At 35.2% G+C, this 20808-nt stretch overlaps 1 protein-coding gene across 1 annotated transcript; it reads left to right on the top strand.

Annotated features, from left to right (window-relative positions):
* The first annotated feature begins 10991 nt into the window (after positions 1-10991).
* On the top strand, positions 10992-11908 carry LOC101831507 (putative gustatory receptor clone PTE03). Its single transcript, XM_013118542.2, is given in 2 exon segments — positions 10992-11514; positions 11517-11908. Coding segments are annotated over 2 exon segments (915 nt in total).
* The last annotated feature ends 8900 nt before the right edge of the window (positions 11909-20808 follow it).

Genomic DNA, 20808 nt, shown 5'->3' on the forward strand with positions numbered 1-20808 from the left:
TCCATTGAATTTTATAAATTGGTTTTGGTATGGTTAGCATTTTCAAACATTAAGCTTGGAGAGTCATATGTAGTGTCTTTTTTAATTTCTGTCTTCTGTGATATATATATATGTATATATATATATATATACATTTTTATTAAGTTAGAAACAATCTTATTTTACTTATCAATCCCAGTTCCCTTCCCCTCCCATTCTCCCATGCCCCTCACTGATCCCCCATTTCACCTCCCATCTACTCTCCAGGGATGGTGAGACCTTCCATGGGGGATCATCAAAGTCTGACACATCATTTGTGGGGGGAGTCTAGGACCTCCCCTCTGTATCTAGGCTGAGAGTATCCCTCCATAGGGAATGAGCTCCCAAAGTCCGTTCCTATTCTAGGGATAAATACTGGTTCCATTGTCAGAGGCCCCATAGACTGCCCAGGCCTCCTAAGTGGCATCCACGTTCAGGGTGTCTGTTTCAGTCCTATGCTGGTTCCCCAACTGTCAGACTGGGGCTGTGAGCTCCCACTTGCTAGGTAAAATGTTTCCATGGGTTTCCCCAACATGATCTTGACCCTTTTGCTCATCAATCCTCCATGTCTACAACTGGATTCCAGGAGTTCAGCTCAGTGTTTAGCTGTGAGTGTCTGTTTCTGCTTCCATCAACTACTGGATGAAGGTTCTAGAATGGCATTTAAGGTAGTCATCATTCTCATTATAGGGGAAGAGCATTTAAGGTAGCCTTTCCATTATTGCTTAGATTCTTAGTTGGGGTCACACTTGTGGATCTCTGGACATTTCCTAGTGCCAGATTTCTCTTTAAATCTATAATGGCTGCCTCTATTAAGGCATGTGTTTTCTTGCTCTCCTTGAATGTGCCAGTTCCTGTCTTTTGTGTTTAAATCTTTCACTATAGAGGTTCTTTGCTTTCTTGGTGTGGTTATTTGCATGAGAATGGCTCCAATAGGCTCATATATTTAATAATTTGCCTAAAGTTAGTGCAACTATTTGGGAAGGATTAGGAATTATCACTTTGTTGGAGGAGGTGTGTAACTGGTGGGTGGGCTCTGAGTTTTCAAAAGATCATACCATACCCAGACATATCTCTCTCCCTCTCTGCCTCCCACTTTTGAATAAGAGGCAAGCTCTCATTCACTGCTCCAATGTTATGCATTCCAGCTTACTGCCATCTTTCTGCTTTGATAGTCATGGATTCTGATCACCCTCTGACATGGTAAGCAAGCCCCAATTAAATGCTTTATTTTATAACTTGTCTTGGTAATAGTGCATCCTTTCAGCAACAGAAAAGTAACTCTGATATTTGGTGAGGTTTATTTGAAGGTCTTAATTTTACTATTTTTGTGATTGTTTTCCTGATTTCATAGCCCATAATTTGTTGTTAGTATACAGGAAGCCGACTGGACTTTGATTGTTCATTTTATAGGCTGATATGTTTTGCAAAAGTATCTGTCAAGTATAATAATTTTCATGTAGTTTTTATACTTTCTAGTATACAGAATCAAGTCATCTACAAATAAGGATATTTTTACTTCTTCCTTTCCTTTTTTATTCCTTTTATTTTCTATTTTTGTCCCAATTCTCCAGTTAATATTCAAAGAATTATATTGTGTAAGAGAGGAGAAAGCATGCACTCTTTTTAAATTAATTTTCACTTAAATTAAAAACAGTATTATTTTACATATCAATCCCAGTTCCCTTTTCCTCCCATCCTCCCACTCTCCCCACCAACTCCCCATCCTACCCCATCCACTCCTTAGGGAATGTGAGACCCCCCATGGGGAATAACCAAAGTCTGTCACATCATTTTGGGCAGGACCTAGGCCATCCTCTTTGTATCTAGGGTGAGAGAGTATCCCTCCATAGGAAATGGGATCCTAAAGTCAATTTGTACACTATACCTATAGGCCTGATTATTGTTTGTTGTGTCCATCCTGTTCCTCACAAAAGGCTTTGTTCTCTATTTATTGAAGAAAAATAAAACAATGCAAGAAAAGAAATGAATTTTTTACAGAAATGATTAATACACTTTTAAAAGGAACAAAGTTACTTTTCTGGTCTCAGCTGATCCTAAATCATATGCTAAATTTCATATAAATGTTATCTGTTGCTTTCAATATTTGTGGGATATTTATATTGTTTAAGGTTTCATTCAATCTCTTGGTTGGTTTTAGCAAATGCCAGAATTCTCACACATATTATTCTAGGTCAGATGAAAGGAAGAGTATGTAATTTAAAAGAAACTATTTGCATTTAGCTTAAGTTGCAAAAGATGGATATCTTTTCTCTTTTGTTTGTCTTTTTTGTCTTTGTCTTTTTTATAGGTAGAACTAAGAATGTTTTTTAATTTAAAAAAAGTGCATGGAATATCATTTTTCATTAAAAATGAAATATTTCAAGAGGTTTGGAAGACAAAAAACTTCTTAACCAGTTTCATGGTACTCTAATGTGTTCTTCATAGTCTGAGAGCTTTGTGAAGCAAACTGAAGTCCACACTTGTCATCATATTTTCATAGTTCTTCCTATGTACTCATTGTCCCATGTTTTTTAGTATATTTTTCCATCCAAAGAAGTGTGTAGGCTAACAGCAAATCTTCACTTTCCCTCTGCTCCTCAAAATCCAATTCTCCAGTTTCATCCCTAGCTGTGAACCAGACTACCTACTGCTGTCTTCCATTGCTCCCTGCCCTCATCTCATTTCAGTTGCCCAGATCTTCTCTTCTGAACTTCTCTCAGCCTATTCGTTGATTTATTCCATCTCTTATTCCAGAAAGCATTCTCTGTAAATCCACATATCTCTCCATCCAGTCAAACAGGCAACATAACTATTTCTTCTCTCCTAAAAATCCCTCAATCTCATCACTAGCTCTTCAGTAAGGTCACTCTTCCATTTCTAACCCCATTTCCAGTGAATCACACCGACCTTCTCCTGCCACCCCTCTCTCCTCACTTGGCTGTGTCTCAGCCCACAACTCCAGCAGGAATTCTCTGGGAACCCACAGGCCACTCAGTCCAGTGGAAACAGTTTTTCATTACTCACTTCATTTTTCCAAGACTAATTCCCCAATCTCATTTCCACCTCTGTAGCAGACTACCTGCTGAGGTTTCTTCTCATGTTCTGTTCCAACTCCCAAGGTTCTAAGGAGATCCTGATGGAACACCATGCTTTCTTCCCTCCTGAGGATTACACAGCCAGCTACTTCCTAGTCCATGCTCACATTTAAGTATCAGGTTCTAATACTTGGAAACAGATATTGTCTATAAAACCCAGTGTCCATACCTAACAGGATCCCAGAATAGCTTCCTATTAGCAACACACAGCTACCCCATTTCCAATAACCAGACAGGGCAACAGAAACAAAGGAACAGGATATTCACTGAACAATTACAAGAAGTGACATCTGTACCTACAATTGCAATCTTCCCAAGCCCAAATGTCTAGGCACCAGGGTTAAAAACACAGTCAAAAGAGTCAGGAAAATAAGTCTTCACTACAGCCCAGCAACCTCATTCCAGCAAGTTCTGAGTGTTTTAACATGTGGAGAGCCCTAAATAAGGATTGCATAATAGAAGCCATGTTAATATTCCTACTGAGTCCTAAGAGACTAACACTTATTTAAGTTTCTGTTTCTCTGTGTCTGCTTATCTTCCTGTACAGCATATTTTCAAGGCCTGCAGTCCAGACTCCCTTGGCTGTAGACTTGTGTCCTTGGGATATATCTTGAGAATGAGATCTTCTGCTCCCCTGCTCTTCTGCTACCTGCCTTACTTAAGCCCTGTTGGTAATTTTAAAAAATGAGACTTGATAAGAATCCTGTCTTGTCTCCATCTCTCGTGTCTCTTGTCTCCCTATTCTCACTCCCTCCACCAGGGACCCTGCTGACTGAAATCTATGAAAGCATAGACAAACAGCGGAAGGGAATGAAGAAAAGAGTTCAAGCCTGAAAGTGGAAATAAAATTAACGAAGAAACCCCAAATTGAGGAAACTCTGGAAATAAGAAAGTTTAGGAACTCCAACTAAAACCTCAATGTTATGCATCACTAACAGAATACAAGAGATGCTCAATATCTTTAGCCATCAGGAAAATTATAAATCAAAACTACTTAGAGATTACATCTTAACCAGGCAGAATGGCTAAGTTCAATAACACAACTCACAGCTCATGCTAGAGACGATGTGGAGCAAGGGGAATACTCCTCCATTGCTAGTTGGAGTGCAAACTTTCACAGCCACTTTGTAAATCACTATGGTGTTTCCTCAGGATCCACCCGAAGATGCAGATGTACCGCTCTTGGGCATATATCCAAAGGATGATTCACCAAACCACAGAGACACTTACTCCACCATGTTCACTGCTGTTCTATTCATACTAGCTAGAAATTCAAAACAAGTTAGATGTTTCTCAGAAGAAGAATGTATAAAGAAAATGTACATATACAGAGGGAGTATTATTCAGCTGTTAAAACATAAAATCATGAAATTCATAGATAAATGGATAGAACTGGAAAAAAATCATGCTGAGAAAACTATCCCAGTCACTGAAAGAGAACTACACTATGTATTTGCTAATATCCAAATGTGGATATTAGCTGTAAAGTCAATGATGCATAAGCTGTGATTGGTAGAACCACAGAGTTTAGGTAAGAGTAAGAAATGCGGAGAGACATATTTCACTAGGAAAGGGACATGGGATACATAGTTATGAGGTTGGAACTGGAGGGTCAAAGGAAGAGTTAAAGTGAAGAGAATGAGGATGGGGAGGGAAATCTAAAACTACAGGTCATTTGAAGTATAGTTTAGAAACCTCACATGCCACATACTTTCTAAAATATATGCGTATACAAAAGGTGATTTAAATGAAATTGCCAAATAATTTGGAAGGCCAAGCACCAATTGGACATACCTTGCTTACGAATGTAGCTTCATGAACCAGGAATGGATTACATGTAATCAATTTGTTGGTCGAAAGGGTCCCATGAGAATTCCTAAACAATTTACACTCATGCCAAAACTGTAGATTACTCTTCACAAATTGACTGCAAATTTCCTTTACTGAAGAAAACATCAACACAACACACCGAATATGGAAAAGTTGAGCTGGAACCCACATAGAGGCTTCATTTATTCATCTCAGATACAGGATAGTACTCCCCATGCTACAAGAAAAATGTAAACATCAGCCCATTCACTAAGGTTTGGATCAACAGCTGCTTAACATAATCCGAACAAGGACAATTTTAGATAAATATAACCTTAAATTGCTGAGATCTTTTTCTTTCATTTAAAATTGATGTTATGAATTTAGCTTTATTTGTCTCAGTATTTCAAACACTGTCTTTGGCTTCCTTAGTCTATTAATTTTCAGAGTGAACATATGTAATAAAATTCATAAAATAAGTACAATTGGCATGGAATCATGACTCACTAAATAGTTACCCTTTCTTAAATCTGTCTGTCCATTTTAAAATATTGTGTCACTCAAGAATTTGCTTTCAATTTTACCTGGAAAATTACTTGTTATGTGGTATTTTTACACTGAATTTCTCTCTTTAACTATAATAAACTTTATATTATAAACAACCCATATCTGATAATTCTGATCAACTACTAGGAACTCAAATACAGAAGGCATCCTATCTAAATAAGGATGAATAAATAAACAAATTAATGTAAATATTTAGTAAGTTAAACAAAGTATGCATAAGGCAAGGATGCACATGAAAGGATATTTAGTTTCATTAGTTATTAGAGAAATACAAATTAAATTTGAATTATAAAGATACAAACCTTTAGAAAAGCAATGACTTATTAGAAGGGATGACAAATTTGAACAAAGAAAAATGAATATGAACACAGTACCTTATTTACATACACGGTATTATCTTAATACAACTTACAGTTTTGTTGCAAAATAGAAAAAACTAACTGTACCATGTACAACACAGATATTGAAAAATGAAAATTTTCATATAACTCTGGAAGATAACCTAATGGTACAATCATATTTAAAATATACTGATGAGTTTTGAATCAAATAGTCCTATACCTAGTTAATGATTCATATTTCTCTTTTTATTGTTTATTATATAGGAATAAAAGTATGTGTCCATGAATAAGTCCATATTTAAATATTAAAATTAGTTTTAATTGTAATAACTGATTGTTGAGGACAAGCCAATTCTCTCACAAGAGATAAATTGGTGAGCATGTCAGGGATTATTCAAGTAATTTATTGTCTTGAGCAACAAAATTAGGGAACTATTATAAAATTCTGCGAAGATTACAAAATATATATGATAAATGTATTAATAAAACATTTCTAAAGAGGATATAACTTAGAAAATAGTTTTGAAATCCATATACAAATCATGATATAGGTCCCAAAAGTACAGCACAGAATCACAGTGACAAAGATACCATGAAACTGGGAGAATACCATAAACCTAGTTTAGACCCTGTGAAATAAAGCCACATAGGTGCTCTCCTTTAATTTTTGATTAAGGTGTCAAAATTTTTCAACAATTGTTGCAGGGATACTATATTCCCATGTAGGGGATTAAATTAGACCTACATATCTTTGTCTGGAGGAAGCATATAATCAATCCAAGACTACAGTGTAAGACCCACAATACTGAAACTGTGAGAAGGAGTGCTTCCTAGTTCCAAGTCTTTGGACGTGAGTATACAACATGGAGTAACGATGGAAGCAAGGAAAGGTATTATCCAGAGTGGCTTTAAAGTGGAATAACAGGATACAGGTGGTATAATGTTAAAAATAGGGAGGGAGCTGTAATTGGAGAGGGAGAAAATGATTTCAAGACAAATGAAGAAGGAGGGAGGAGTCTAGATAACACTCTGCTTGTTTGATAGACCCTCTAGGAATCATATCATTTTATATTTACCTAAAATTATACATAATACATATGTATTATACGTATATAGTACGTATGATATACAAAGGAAATGAAATTAGGCCACTTGAGATAAAATGCTCCACACAAGCATCTTAGACCAACAAAATCCCCAGTATGAGAATGATACAATTCAAATTTGCATGGTTCATCAATGAAGTCCTAAATGTTTACCAAACAATATAGGCTATTGCTCTTGTCTTTTGATGCATTTCAAGATTGAAGGTAAGCCTCTATTGGTGAAGTTACTGCACACATAGGACAAGGAGTAGGGTTATTTGAGTTGGATCTAACCTGAGGACTATCTTTTTGTACAGCCTAACTTCCATAGGACCAGAGAGCAGTATGCTACTTCCCAATGGAAGAAAGCAATTAGTAGTCCTAGTTAGCTGTGACCCCTGTGAACCATAACAATGACCAGCATGGCAAGATATTCATAAAAGTGCAATCATTGTGGGCCTTAATAGGAGAGGATGTGTCTACTCTTACTGCTACATGATATACTATGACTGGTGAACATGCAGGGGAGCCCTGCCCTTTTTTGAAGAGAAAGTGGGAGGGTAGGGGATGAGAGAAGGCAGGATGGGGTGGGGGAGGAGAGAAGGTAGGTTGGAATACGAGAGAAGGTTGTAGGGGAGAAACTTGGAGGCAAGGAGGGTGGGGATGTTGTGATAAGGCTGGAAAAGCAAATGAATTAATTAATAAATAAAAATTAACAAATTAACAAAAGCAATCGTGGGACTTAGATGTTGGTGATAACTAATCAGGTTAAACGTTCTCTTAACTATGGAAAGAATCTACTACTGCTAGTTTACCGGTTTGCATAATTTCTTATCCTTATACTGAAAGATAAATGTAACTCTAGCTCCTCATCAAAGAAGATTCTCTTGCCATCTAGTGGCAACCATTACAGAAAACCACAACCACAGATTGTGGGTATGGCTACAATGAATATATCTTAATCATAGTGTCCCTATCTATAACATAGGGAATACTGTGAAGGAGTGACCAGATATATTTTAATAGTCATATTTCATGGAAATCTCTTGTGAGACTCTTATAGAAATGACTGCATAAAGAAGAGTTAAAAAATTACAAAGGTATACCAACACAGAAAGGGAAAATACCATGGGGTCCATGCCTGTGCAAAGAAGTATAGACAACTAATGACTGCTGAGAGAAAGAGAATTCACCTCAAAGAAAAAGAAGATACCAACTTGAGAGTGGGCTAATATTGGAGAGAATGGAGGGAGGAAAGAAGACAAGCAAATTAATTTTATTTTAATTAAAAGTGAAAAAATAAAAGATTTTCAGACATTCTCCTTACTTCCATCCCTATTTAACATTTACATGTTTCCAAGAGTAACTATATTTTCCACAGTTTTCATAATGTTATTAAAATAGGGCAATAAATCTAAAATCTGGTAACAAAGGAAAGATGTATGTTTCAAAATGTAACTGAATTTCATGTGATGAAAAGTGGGTATGAGGAAGAAGGTATTCACCTGGCTTGCTTGTTGGAAAGAATCCACCAAAGCAATTTTACTTTTATTCAGATTTGTTTCATAAATCACATGGGAATGAAAGTATCTGACTTAATGAGGAACTCTGGATATTAAACCCCAAGGGCCATGGAGACTACCTGTAGTCTGCTGTTGACCATCTGCTTACTAGCTTTATACAGGTAGTAGGTAGCTTTCCTGACCCTTCTCTTATTGACCACCATTTCTACACAGGGTCACAGTGCCTCTTTGTCTTTATTTGTTCCTCAGAACAAAGCTTCCATTTTTTCTCTGAGATATAGGGAAGAACTGAATGCCGGTCTTTAATCTTCAGGTAATCTGAAATCTCTCTTGTAATTTTCAGTACTATTGCCAGGCTATAGACCATAGATCAATTCAGGAATGTGTGGGATAAGGAAATGCCAGCTATCTGCATAATTTTCAGTCATCTCATGCTTACCTCTACGTATATGGCAACATTTGAACAGCATTCATTCTGCTAATTTCTTACATTAAATCTGAATCTCAATGCAAATATACTCTTCCTATATTCTGAAGGATCTCCCAGGTTTAACTGAATTTTAAATCATTTAACAATGGTCAAATTTACATAGTGAGTGATTTCTAAACTTTCATTTTTGATTTAGAAAGAAAAATTAATTAAATCTTGACTGACATTGTTCTTTCATGTTAGAAGTAAAAGCTGACTGCAAAAGGGTACATTAATATAATTTATTTTGGTATTTGTCAGATATTTATATTTTGAAAGTAAGAATAACTCTAAGTACAGACAAGAAAATCATATCAATATATGCCCATATTAAGCCAATTATGATACTTTTGCCACCAGATCTGCTTTTTATATAAAAAATCAAATATAATTATTTAACATATCCTTTACATTCCACTTCATTTTATCCTTCAAAGAAAAAATACATCATATAAATTAGTTATTCTTAATATATTATTCTAAATAATCCTACATGTTTTATATTTATTCAAGCATATACATATTAATACCAAATATAAATGTGCTTCTATTGGAAAAAAGATACGTGAATTATTATGCACACAAATAACTGGGATAAATCTAAAGATGTAGAGCAAAAACATAACATTAAAATCAATGAGAAAAGTATAAATAGGAGATACAACTAAATTAAAAAAGACATTATTCACAGACTTCAAAAGTTAAGTGCACTAAAAAATTTTAAGATAGTGAATACTAACTTCTGCCTAATTCATACATGAAATAGAAAAATAAATATGTGTCATTTCAGTTTTAATAACACTTAGCAGTAATAGTCAACATACTTTAACGTAATAGTTGATGATATTTTTATTGATTTCAGTATTCTGTGTGTAGTTAAATATTTTATAAGATATTATAATTATATTATTTAAAGTATTTAAAAAGTTTATTATGTTATTGCTTACTGTTAGAAAAATATGTATATTTTAGCACAATTATTTATGTTGATATGGCGACTATAATTCTATAACTAGGCATAATTATATTTACATGACAAATTATTAGCATCAATGTTCAATATTTTTCTTGCTTCTTTGTATGCATTATTCTCAATGGCAGTTTTAATACATGCTTCTTCCCTGATGTTATATATTATTTTGAAGATTATCTATTTTAATTTTTAAAAAATTTTTTACTTTTGAGATTACAATGTAATTTAAACATGTACCTCTTCTGCTTTTTCCTTCCAAATCCTCCAGTATGCTCTCCTCATTCTTCTTCAAATTTATGGCCTCTTTTTCATTAAGTGTGATTGCATAAATATATGTACATGTTTATGCATATATTCCCAAATACAGCATGTTCAGTCTCTATAATGCTACTTTTATTTTTTTGGTGAAGACACTTTCACAATTTATAACCAATTGGTGTGCTCCTCTAGGTAGAAGACCACCTCTCTCAAAGTATTATGTGTCAATAATACTTTGTATATGATGTCTTTTATATTGTCTTGACAAATCCATCACATCCCTTATATACTGTATTGTGAAAGGTGGTCTGATCACGCTTATGGCTTAGATAAATTACAGTAGACATGTTAAATGACTATTTCATGCCAAATGCTTCTATTAAACATTTTTATTTTGTTTTCTTTTCCATGTCCTTTTAATACTGAATTAAGATTTTATAATAGTTTTCTTTAATATGAGAGAAATAATGGAAACATCTGACACAAGTAAAATTATTTTTATGTATACAAACTTGATACTGATGCCAGGCTTAGATATATTTTATGTAAGATACCAATTAATTGTATATTTTTACTTAGCTTTTGTATGATTTTTATATTCCTGAGGCCTTGGAGAATTTTTAGTTTAACAACTATGTATAATTTTATTTTATTCATAATTAGTTCTAAAAGGTAAGGTGTTCACTAAATTAAATGAGTAGTAAATACAGTAGTAAAGAGAAGGATACAAAGAAAAGAAGTAGAAGGCAAAATGTGGGGAGAAAGAATGAGAGTAAATGTCAGAATGTGCTTGTACATTTGCTTGCTTGACCAAGCACCTGTATTTTACCCCTTCAGACTCTAACACATTATGGATCTAGAAAACCAGACAGGTGTGATAGAATTTTTTCTCTTGGGACTCTCAGAAGATCCAGAACTTCAGCCGATTCTCTTTGGACTGTTCCTGCTTATGTACCTAGTGACAGTCTTTGGGAACATGCTCATCATCCTGGCCATTGTGTCTGACTCCCACCTCCACAATCCAATGTACTTCTTCCTCTCTAACCTGTCCTTCACTGACATCTGCTTTAGCACCACCACTGTTCCTAAGATGCTGACAAACCTTCAGAGACAGAGCAAAGCCATCAGTTACACAGGCTGCATTACACAGCTCAGCTTTGTCTTACTTTTTGCTGGGATGGAAAACTTTCTCCTTGCAGCAATGGCTTTTGATCGGTATGTGGCTATCTGCACTCCACTTCACTACACAGCCATCATGAAATTCCACCTGTGTTTCCTGATGATTTTATTGTCTTTGTGTATTAGCATTGTGGATGCCCTTCTGCATGGTTTAATGATTTTGAGGCTATCTTTCTGTACATATCTTGAAATTCCCCACTTTTTTGTGAGCTTGATCAGGTCATCAAGCTTGCATGTTCTGACACTCTCATCAATAATATTCTTGTATATGCAGTGACTAGTCCATTAGGTGGTGTCCCCCTACTGGGAATTATTTTTTCTTACTTTAAAATTATCTCTTCCATACTGAGAATGAAATCACCAGGAGGTAGGTCTAAAGCTTTCTCAACATGTGGGTCTCATCTGTCCATTGTGTCTTTGTTCTATGGGACAGCTTTTGGGGTATATATCAGTTCTGCATTTACAGATTCATACAGGAAAACTTCTGTGGCATCACTAATGTATACTGTGCTCCCTCCAATGTTGAACCCATTTATCTACAGTCTGAGAAACAGAGATATCAAGAAAGCTTTGAGGAAAATCATCTGAATAACTATTTTCTTAATAGGGCATTGTAGCTTTGAATGTGACTTTCTGAACTGACAGGGATAACTAAATGGCAACCCCTCAACCATTTGTTTGAGTTAGAATAGTGAGTAGTTGGGTAAGGATGTTGAGCACTTTCTTCATGGAGGGCCTCACCCTCCCTGGGGAAATGAGGGGATATTGGAGGGGTTGGTGGGAGGGCATGGGAAGAGGGGAGGGAAAAGGAGAGGGACCTGGAATTGACATGTGAAGCAACCTTGTTTCTAATTTAAATTTAAAATAAAAATTAAAAAAGAATAGTGACTAGATACCAATATCTAAGGGTTGTTATTCTTGTATATGAAAGGTTATATTGTCTTCTCTGGTTCATGGAAATTTTGAAGGCCTATGTGGAAATTTTGAGATTAAGTTCTTGAACAGTATCGACAAAAGCAAACTCTGAACAAATAATTCTAGATATAATTATCTAGGACGGGTAATTCATTATATTCTTTACAGTATTATATTAAAAAAAATACATCAGGTGAATATTTTATTAAACCAAGTCTACTACATATGCGTGGATATTGCCATATTGTCTGACTTCCTTAATCTAGTCTAATAAGTTTTTAACGCCTACATTGATCTGAAGTTTTCACCAGAGCTACAATGCTGTATTGTCTGTGGAAACAACTGTTGAACTGAAAAAAAGAATGGAAGAACTGTGTGGTATTGTGAATCAATGCTGAAAGCTGAGGGTTCTTTTGTGACTGTTATATCTATTACAGCAATTCTCCCTGTACTTGCATTCACTATCCATGAAACCAATATATATTATGAATTTCATTTATTGATATGGTTATAAACTTTTGAGTTTCTCTTGCAAAGATAGCAGCAATTTACAGGTTATATGATGCCAGAAATAGAACAAATGGAGAGAAGGGATACTTATCTGAGAACCCTACAGGAGAACCTCCTATTACACCTTCCCTAACCCAGTATAATTTCTAAGCACATTCTAAATATTTATACTTATACCTACATATAAGTATAACTCTCACCTCTTATCCAAGAAACTTCTTTTTTCAGCAGATTAAGATCATTAGAGAAAGATACATCTAGTCAAAATGGAAAGAACAACTGCATGGGTGATACCAAAACTCAATACATAAAAAGTAGAACCCCTACTTGAAGGCTCAGGAAACATCACAGAGAGGATATGAATTTACAAATGGCAGATAATCTGGGCATCTGCTGCAAGACAGTGTCTCCTTATATGACAGGGAAGCTGCTCCCATGAAATATCAATAACGTTTTTATGTCAAGAAGACGTGAAAAATGATAATACTGTTAACATGTCAATATTGATGAGAGACATCTCATAAAATACAATTCTTAGATGAGGAGATAAGCTGTAGGAAGATTAGCCCTCTTTATAGGTGATCTGATGTCAAAGAGTCAGCCCCAAATGTATATACATATGAATGCCGTTAAATGAACATAGCAGATTTCATATATGTGTATATATATATATATCTGTGTGTGTACATATACATATATATAACATATAAATGATAATTAAAAATAAAATGCCATGATTTGAAAAGAAACAGAGGAGACGGAGAGACAGAAGAGTAGTGTCAAGAAGAAGATGAGATTTGTGTATCTATAATAACCATTTATAATATCTTCGAGAAATATATTAGAATGTTGTTACTGGATTAAGATAACCATCTAGAGTAAATTAGACTTCAGAAAGGCACATCCAGATATGTTCTACTCATGTTCATTCATGTTTGGTTATATCCTTTCTAAGACTGCTTTACCCTAATGATTCCTTGCCTGTTGCTGGTACAACAGATGTTATCAAAATCCTTTATTAAGAGAAATGATGTTCTCTAAAGATCACCGCAAATTATCCTTTCATATATCATCTTCCAGAACCTGGTATGTACTCATTTGTAAACAAATTTCTGGTTAGTTAGATGAGCTTAACATGAGTCATTTTTAGACATCATCCATATGGTTCATGACCATTACTTGGTCAAGGAATTTCCCATAGTTTTGTAGAAGCATTTGTTTGTGGAATCCACAAAGGTTGTTAGTGTTTTACAATCATACGATTGTTATATATTTCTAATAAGGTCATAGGTGATGTCAGCATAAATACTCTGGTGATTATTTTTGGGGTATCAAATCTGTTTTAGTATTTGATTACTGTTGCACTTAATTGTATTGTTGGAAACACAGCACAATTCTTTCTTGCAATAAATAATAAAACTAAATTTCATCAGATTTCATGCTTATCCTGCTTTTTTGACCATGAATTACTTTTGTGTCAGATACTTATTACATGTTTGCTTTACAAGTTTACTGTATTGATTATAGTTTTAATACATTCTATTATTCTGAGCAGACCTACTGACAAATATCATTGACACTAGAGTTTTGGCTAATGGTGATGCTTTCTGATTTATTACTCATGATAAATGTCTAGTTTTACTTCCTTCTTCAATCATTATATCTGGATTAATCATTCTAAAAATAAGGATTCCAGAAAATGAAAGGTTTTTAAAATAAAAATAACAAATACCTCTATATAATTATAGAGAGTTTTGCGTGAATGCATTAAAGTGCATGACAATTTGTTTTTTTTAAAGGAAATGTGCAAATGGAAGCTGAATTTAAAGTTGGAACTCTCAAAAATGACAAGACTCTCAGAAAGGTGTCTGTATCAATTAGTTACTAGAATAATTTTTCAGATATTTCCCAAACTAGCACACAGAGTCTTTTGTAGACAAACTCATATTCTACTAGTTTCTGTAGACCACCATCTAGAATCTAATTGTTCCCATTCCATTACTGTGTAACTGTTACATTACTGTGGTATTAGACAAGAGGAAAGAAGGTAGGGTAACATGTAGGAAATGAGATAGGGATGATATGTAATGTATGCATGTATGGAAATATTATAAAGAATGGAGTTAGCTTTGCAATTACAGATATTAATAATGTATAAATGCAATTTTAACAATAAAGGCATATTTATAATCAACTAATATTCATGAAAATATGACATCATTTACCAGACAAAGGATTTTGACTGGGGTTAGGTGAAGATACATTTCCAAGAAAATTAGGGCATACTAGTCTAATAGTACATACAAGCCTATTTATTTTAAATCCAATTTATATTTCTAATATAAATTTGGCAATGTTATTTTTTCCATGATAACAAATTATTTGACTTTAATTGAAATACAAAAGTTTTTAAATAAATTCGTACTAAAGGTGTCCTTATTTTGGTCCATAAATTGATGTGGGTAATTACAGATGTTATTGGTTCATCAAGAGATTTTCTTTAAAAACTGTAATGTTTTATAAATGCATTGTTTTATGGAACAAATCTTGCAAGGCATCAGGTCCCAGAGGACAAAGGTAGTAGAAGAGACATATGGTAATGATAAGGACCCAGATATATCTGGATTAATTTATTCATTATCTTTTATATCAGTGCTTGAATACCTTGATTACTCCAACTTAACAATTTCCATATACCAAAGCAGTTATTGTGTTCTCTGCAATTCAAGTAATCAAATTTTTCATTTGTTTAGTTTTGGTTTGGTGAAAATCCTAGAGAATTTCAAACATAGGAAGACAGATTAAAATTTCACAAGCTTTTCTGTACACTATGAACTCTCCAGAGTAGCAGGATAATACCAACATACAAAATAGCTATCAGATGTCCTTGCTCCACCTGCCAGCACTGCAGTCCAGGCATGCTTCCCTTAGGCCCTAATACTGTCTCTTCTCCTGGCAGGGTTATCTTATCAATGATTATATCTCAGTAAAGAAACTATGTGTATTGCTTTGTTCAATATGGGGTATTTAAAATTTTTTAACCTTAAATTTTTATAATTACATTATTTCTCCCTTCCATTTGCTCCCTACAAATCCTCCCAGTTAAATCTTCTTTCTTTCTATCAAATTCCTTGAGTCAAGTGGCAATGGAATATTCGGACAATACCTATTGCAGGCCAAAAGACTAGAACATTTCTGTGCCTCCTGGCCAAGGTTAAAAATAGAAATTGACATTACTTAAGACTCTACTGAGTAGTCAAACTGTTTAAGCTTGAAGAGAAAAATGTAAAGACAATATTGATTTGAATTTCCCAAGTTATGAGAATGCTTACCAAAATCTTAAATTATGTATCTTTTCATGACCATGACCCAGAATATTGCATATATATTATTTCCTGAAAGCAGCGAATACACAACTTGAAAACAATTCTTTCCTCATATGATGCTTATATTGAGTAAATCCCTGCGTTAGTAACACATAATACTCACACAGAGACATGACAGACACCACTAACCTATGAAGAAGAAGACAGAAACACATAGTGACAAGACACACAGTAACATAGGGACAGATATAATAATAAGACTAACTTCAAGGCACAGATTCAAATTCACAAAACAATTATGTTGAGGAATGAAGACACATGGAGCATAAAGTAGAGAATTCAAATGTGAACTCAATCTTTGTTAAACTAATCTAGGCAAAAAGCTTTTCTTTCATTCCTTAATGAAATGCTTATGCATTATTGGTAATTTAGAGTTAATCACTAATGCATTATAATCCACCCAGAATCTCTTTCCATTAATTTGTATTATATGCTAATATACATACACACAAATATTCTGAAACACATAAATTAAGTACACACTGCTCAATCTGTGTAATATAAATTGTGTGCAAATGTTTCAGAGCTTACCCCTAGGTCCTCCAACTGTCAGGTTCCACCTGGAGAATGTTCTAACTGCTGAACCCTGTGTACTAACTTCTGGACTCTCTCCCTACCCTGCAGAGTACATGCCCATTCTCTGCATTTGAAATTATACCAATATCTACCCTAAAATGCTTTACTCTAAAAAGTCCCACAGCCCTCCCCAAGAAACTATATATAAGCCCTGTCTTCTGTTGAGTTCTCTGCTGCTTCTTAACAGGGTAGAGACAGCCACCCTCCTCATGTTTTCCCTACTAATAAATCTCTTGTGTGAATTTTGTTGTGCAGTGGGTCTTTGTGGTATTGGTTGGCTCCTGACTTCCAGGATACCTTTCTGTACAAGCTGCGATGCTTACACTCAATATTGTAGATTGCAAATCTTTGGACTTGCTCCCACCCATTTTAACATGTATATTATCATTTTCCTTCTTCTGGTCATATTTAAGTTGGCATTTTAATGAGAATTTTATGGCTGATTCTCTGAATTTACTAAGATAAACAATCTTACAGCAATCCCCTAGATTCTTTGACTCTTATATGCAGTGCCCTGCCACAAGCAACTCCGAGGTATCAGGAAAAGAAAGACCAGATGACCAGCTGTTTGTACTAAGAAGTGTCTTTATTTTGCAAGTGCTAAGAGGTATATTTCTTGTAGAAGGGAACAGTCTTATATATAGTCTTACAACACAGTAGAAAAACCCCAGGTTGAAGACAGCATATGTTCCTCCTGCTAGATCTTGATGTCAGTGGGGCAATGCAGGGGCAGTAAGCCAGGACTAGAAAACAGGATGCACCTTTGGCTATCAGCTGACAAACAACTCAGACATCCTGTGGGGACTAGGCCACAACACTCATGAGCTTTCTATTCTCCATTTTTTGCAATGATCTCTGATTATAGGGTGCAGAAGATGTTTGGTAGATGTATCCATTGAAGTAGGGATTCACAACTCAGAATTTTTATTTGTTGTGGTTCTTTGTAAAGGTATTCATATGTTGCAAAGGGAAATTTCTTTAATTATGAGTGAGGACTACAGTTATTTGTATGAACAAATATTTAGAATGTAGCTAGGTAGTGGTGTTTTTTTATTCTCCTACAAGATCCATAAGTTCACTTGAGTAGTGAAGGATAATTGCCTAGGTTTACAGTACCAGACATGGTTCCCTATTGTTTAGTGGATTTTAAAGGACAATCAGAGAAGTATTGGTTACTAACAAGCTATGTGTGATACTACCCTATCCTTAGGGTTACCATGCCTTCCTAGTTGTTGTAGTTAATTTGTCCCTTAACTGGGTATATATTTTGTTTTTTCCCTTTCTTCAGAAGCTTGCATTGTGCTTCTTGTTACATGGATGCTAGTTCTCATGGAGAAGGCATTCAGGTAAGTTACAGCTAAGCATTCTCTGGGTTCTGTATCTCAATGGCATGGTGCCTTCCACCACAGGGATTTACCTTCAATTTCAGGAGGCAATCATAGGCAATAGAAATAGGTTGTCTGTTTTGGACATACCCAGTCAGCAATTCAAAAGGAGACATTTAATGACCAGTCTTGGGTTTATGTTAGATTGTCTTTGATTCCTGGGTATTGTCAGCTACGCTAAGAAAATTTCAGTTACAGAATTATGTGTTATAGGATTTTAAAATGCAGATTGTCAAGACTATGATTCCTCATGACTTTCATATATCTTTAAAATTATTTTACATTCCTTCCTTCTATATTTATTGACCTTTCCCCTTGTTAATTAGAGCTTTTTTTTCTATTTCTCTGACCAGATCATTTATGCCTTGATATTTTCCTTTCTACTTCTCTCACACCCTTTTCCTTGAAAATGTCTTATTTTCCTGGTTTCTGTAGTTACTCAGTGTATGTACTCACATCTAAAAATTTAGAGTTAGAAGCCAACAATAGGTGAGAAAATACATTTTTATTTTCTGGGTCTGTGTTATATCACCCAATGTGGTATTTTCTGGTTTCATCAATGAACCTGTAAAATTCATGATTTCATTTTTTAATATAGTTGAATAGTGTTATATAGTATATTTATACCACACTTCTGTCATTCATTCACCAAAGCAAAGTAATTCAGGTTGTTTGTACTTCTTTGCTATTTTTAATAGAACAAAAATGAATATGACTGAAGGTATTTGTAGTAGGATGTCAAGTCCATTTGGTGTGTGCCAACTAGTGGAATAGCTAGTTCATATGGTAGATTTGGTTGTAGCTTTCCTGAGATTTTTCCACATTGGTTTCAATAGCGACAATCTGCAATACCACCATAGTTAATGAGAGTTACCATTCCCCTGTCATCCCCTCTGGAACTTGCTGTTGGTTGTTTTATAGCTCTTTGCAATTCCAACTGATGTATGTCTAAATTTGAAAGTTATTTTCATTTTCATTTATATGATTGCTATAGGTATTATTATATAGTGAGTATTAATATATGTTAACTATGTATTATATATTAGGTATTAGACATATATTTTTTCTCTATTTTTATTTAAATTATAAACAAGCTTGTTTTGCATGTCAATCCCACTTCTCTTTCCCTCTCCTACTCCTCTGCCCACCATTAAATTAATAGCCAATCTCCTTTCTGCTCCCCATGGAGGGTGAGGCATTCCATGGGGGATTTTCAAATTCTGTCATATCCTTTGGTACAGGGCCTACACACTCCCCCATGTGTCTAGGCTGAGAGAGTATACATCTATGTGGAATGGATTCCTAAAGTCCATTCATATGCTAGGAATGAATACTGATCAATTACCAGAGGTCCCATAGATTTCAGAGGCCTCCTCACTGACACCCACTTTCAGGGGGTCTGAAGCAGTCCAATGCTGGTTTCCCAGATATCAGTCTGGTGTCCATGAGCTCCCTCTTGGCAAGTCAAATGTTTCTGTGGGCTTCACCAGCTTAGTCTTGATCCCTTTGCTCATCACTCCTAATACTCTGCAACTGGATTTAGTGTTTAGCTGTGCATGTGTGCTTCTACTTCCATCAGCTGCTGGATGAAGAAGGCTCTAGGGTGTCATATAAGGTAGTCATCAATCTCATTATTGTGAATGGCATTTAAGGTAGCCTCACCAGTAATGCTTAGATGGTTAGTTGGTGTCATCCTTGTAGATCTCTAGATGTTTCCCTAGTGACAGATTTCTCTTTAAGCCTATAATGGTTCCCTCTGTTATAGAATATCTTATCTTGTTCTCTTGTCTTCTTCCCCCGACTCAGCCTTCCAGCTTCCTCATATTCTCCTCTCCCTACTCCTCTCATTCTCTTTTCCTAGCTACCTCTCCCTTCCTACCATGCTCCCAATTTGCCCAGGAGATCTTGTCCCATTCCCCTTCTCTGGGGAACCATGTATGTCTCTCTTAGGGTCTACTTGTTTGCTAGCTTCTCTGGTGGTATGGATTGTAGGCTGGTGATCCTTTGCTCTATGTCTAAAATCCATATATGAGTGAGTACATAACATGTTTGTATTTTTGTGACTGGGTTACCTCACTCAGGATGGTTTCTTCTAGTTGCATCCATTTGCTTATACATTTCAAGATTCCATTATTATTTTTCTGTTGAGTAGTACTCCATTGTGTAAATGTATCACATTTTCTCCATCCATTCTTCAGTTGAGGGGCATCTAGGTTGCTTCCAGATTCTGGCTATTACAAATAATGCTGCTATGAACATAGTTATACAGATGTCTTTGCTGTATGAATGTATATCTTTTGGGTATATGACTAAGAGTAGAATTGCTGGATGTTTTGGAAGACTGAGTCCAATTTTCCTAAGGAATCTCTGTTCTGATTTCCAAAGTGGTTGCACAAGTTGGCACTCTGACCAGCAGTGGAAGAGTATTCCTGTTTCTCCACATCCTCTCCATCAGAAACTGTCATTGGTGTTTTTGATTTTAGCCAATCTGACAGGAATAAGATGGTATCTCAGAGGTGTTTTGATTTGCATTTCCCTGATGACTAAGGATAGTGCAAGGGTTGAAAGCTGAAACAGAAACAATAAAAAGAAAACACAGTCTAAAGGAATGCTGGAAATAGAAAATCTGAGCAAAAGGTCCGGTATTACAGACGTAAGCCTAGCCAATAGAAAACAAGAGACGGAAGAGAGACTCTCAAGTATTGAAGATACAGTA

Source organism: Mesocricetus auratus, unplaced genomic scaffold, assembly GCF_017639785.1.
Source record: "Mesocricetus auratus isolate SY011 unplaced genomic scaffold, BCM_Maur_2.0 Super-Scaffold_100040, whole genome shotgun sequence".
Lineage (NCBI taxonomy): Eukaryota > Metazoa > Chordata > Mammalia > Rodentia > Cricetidae > Mesocricetus > Mesocricetus auratus.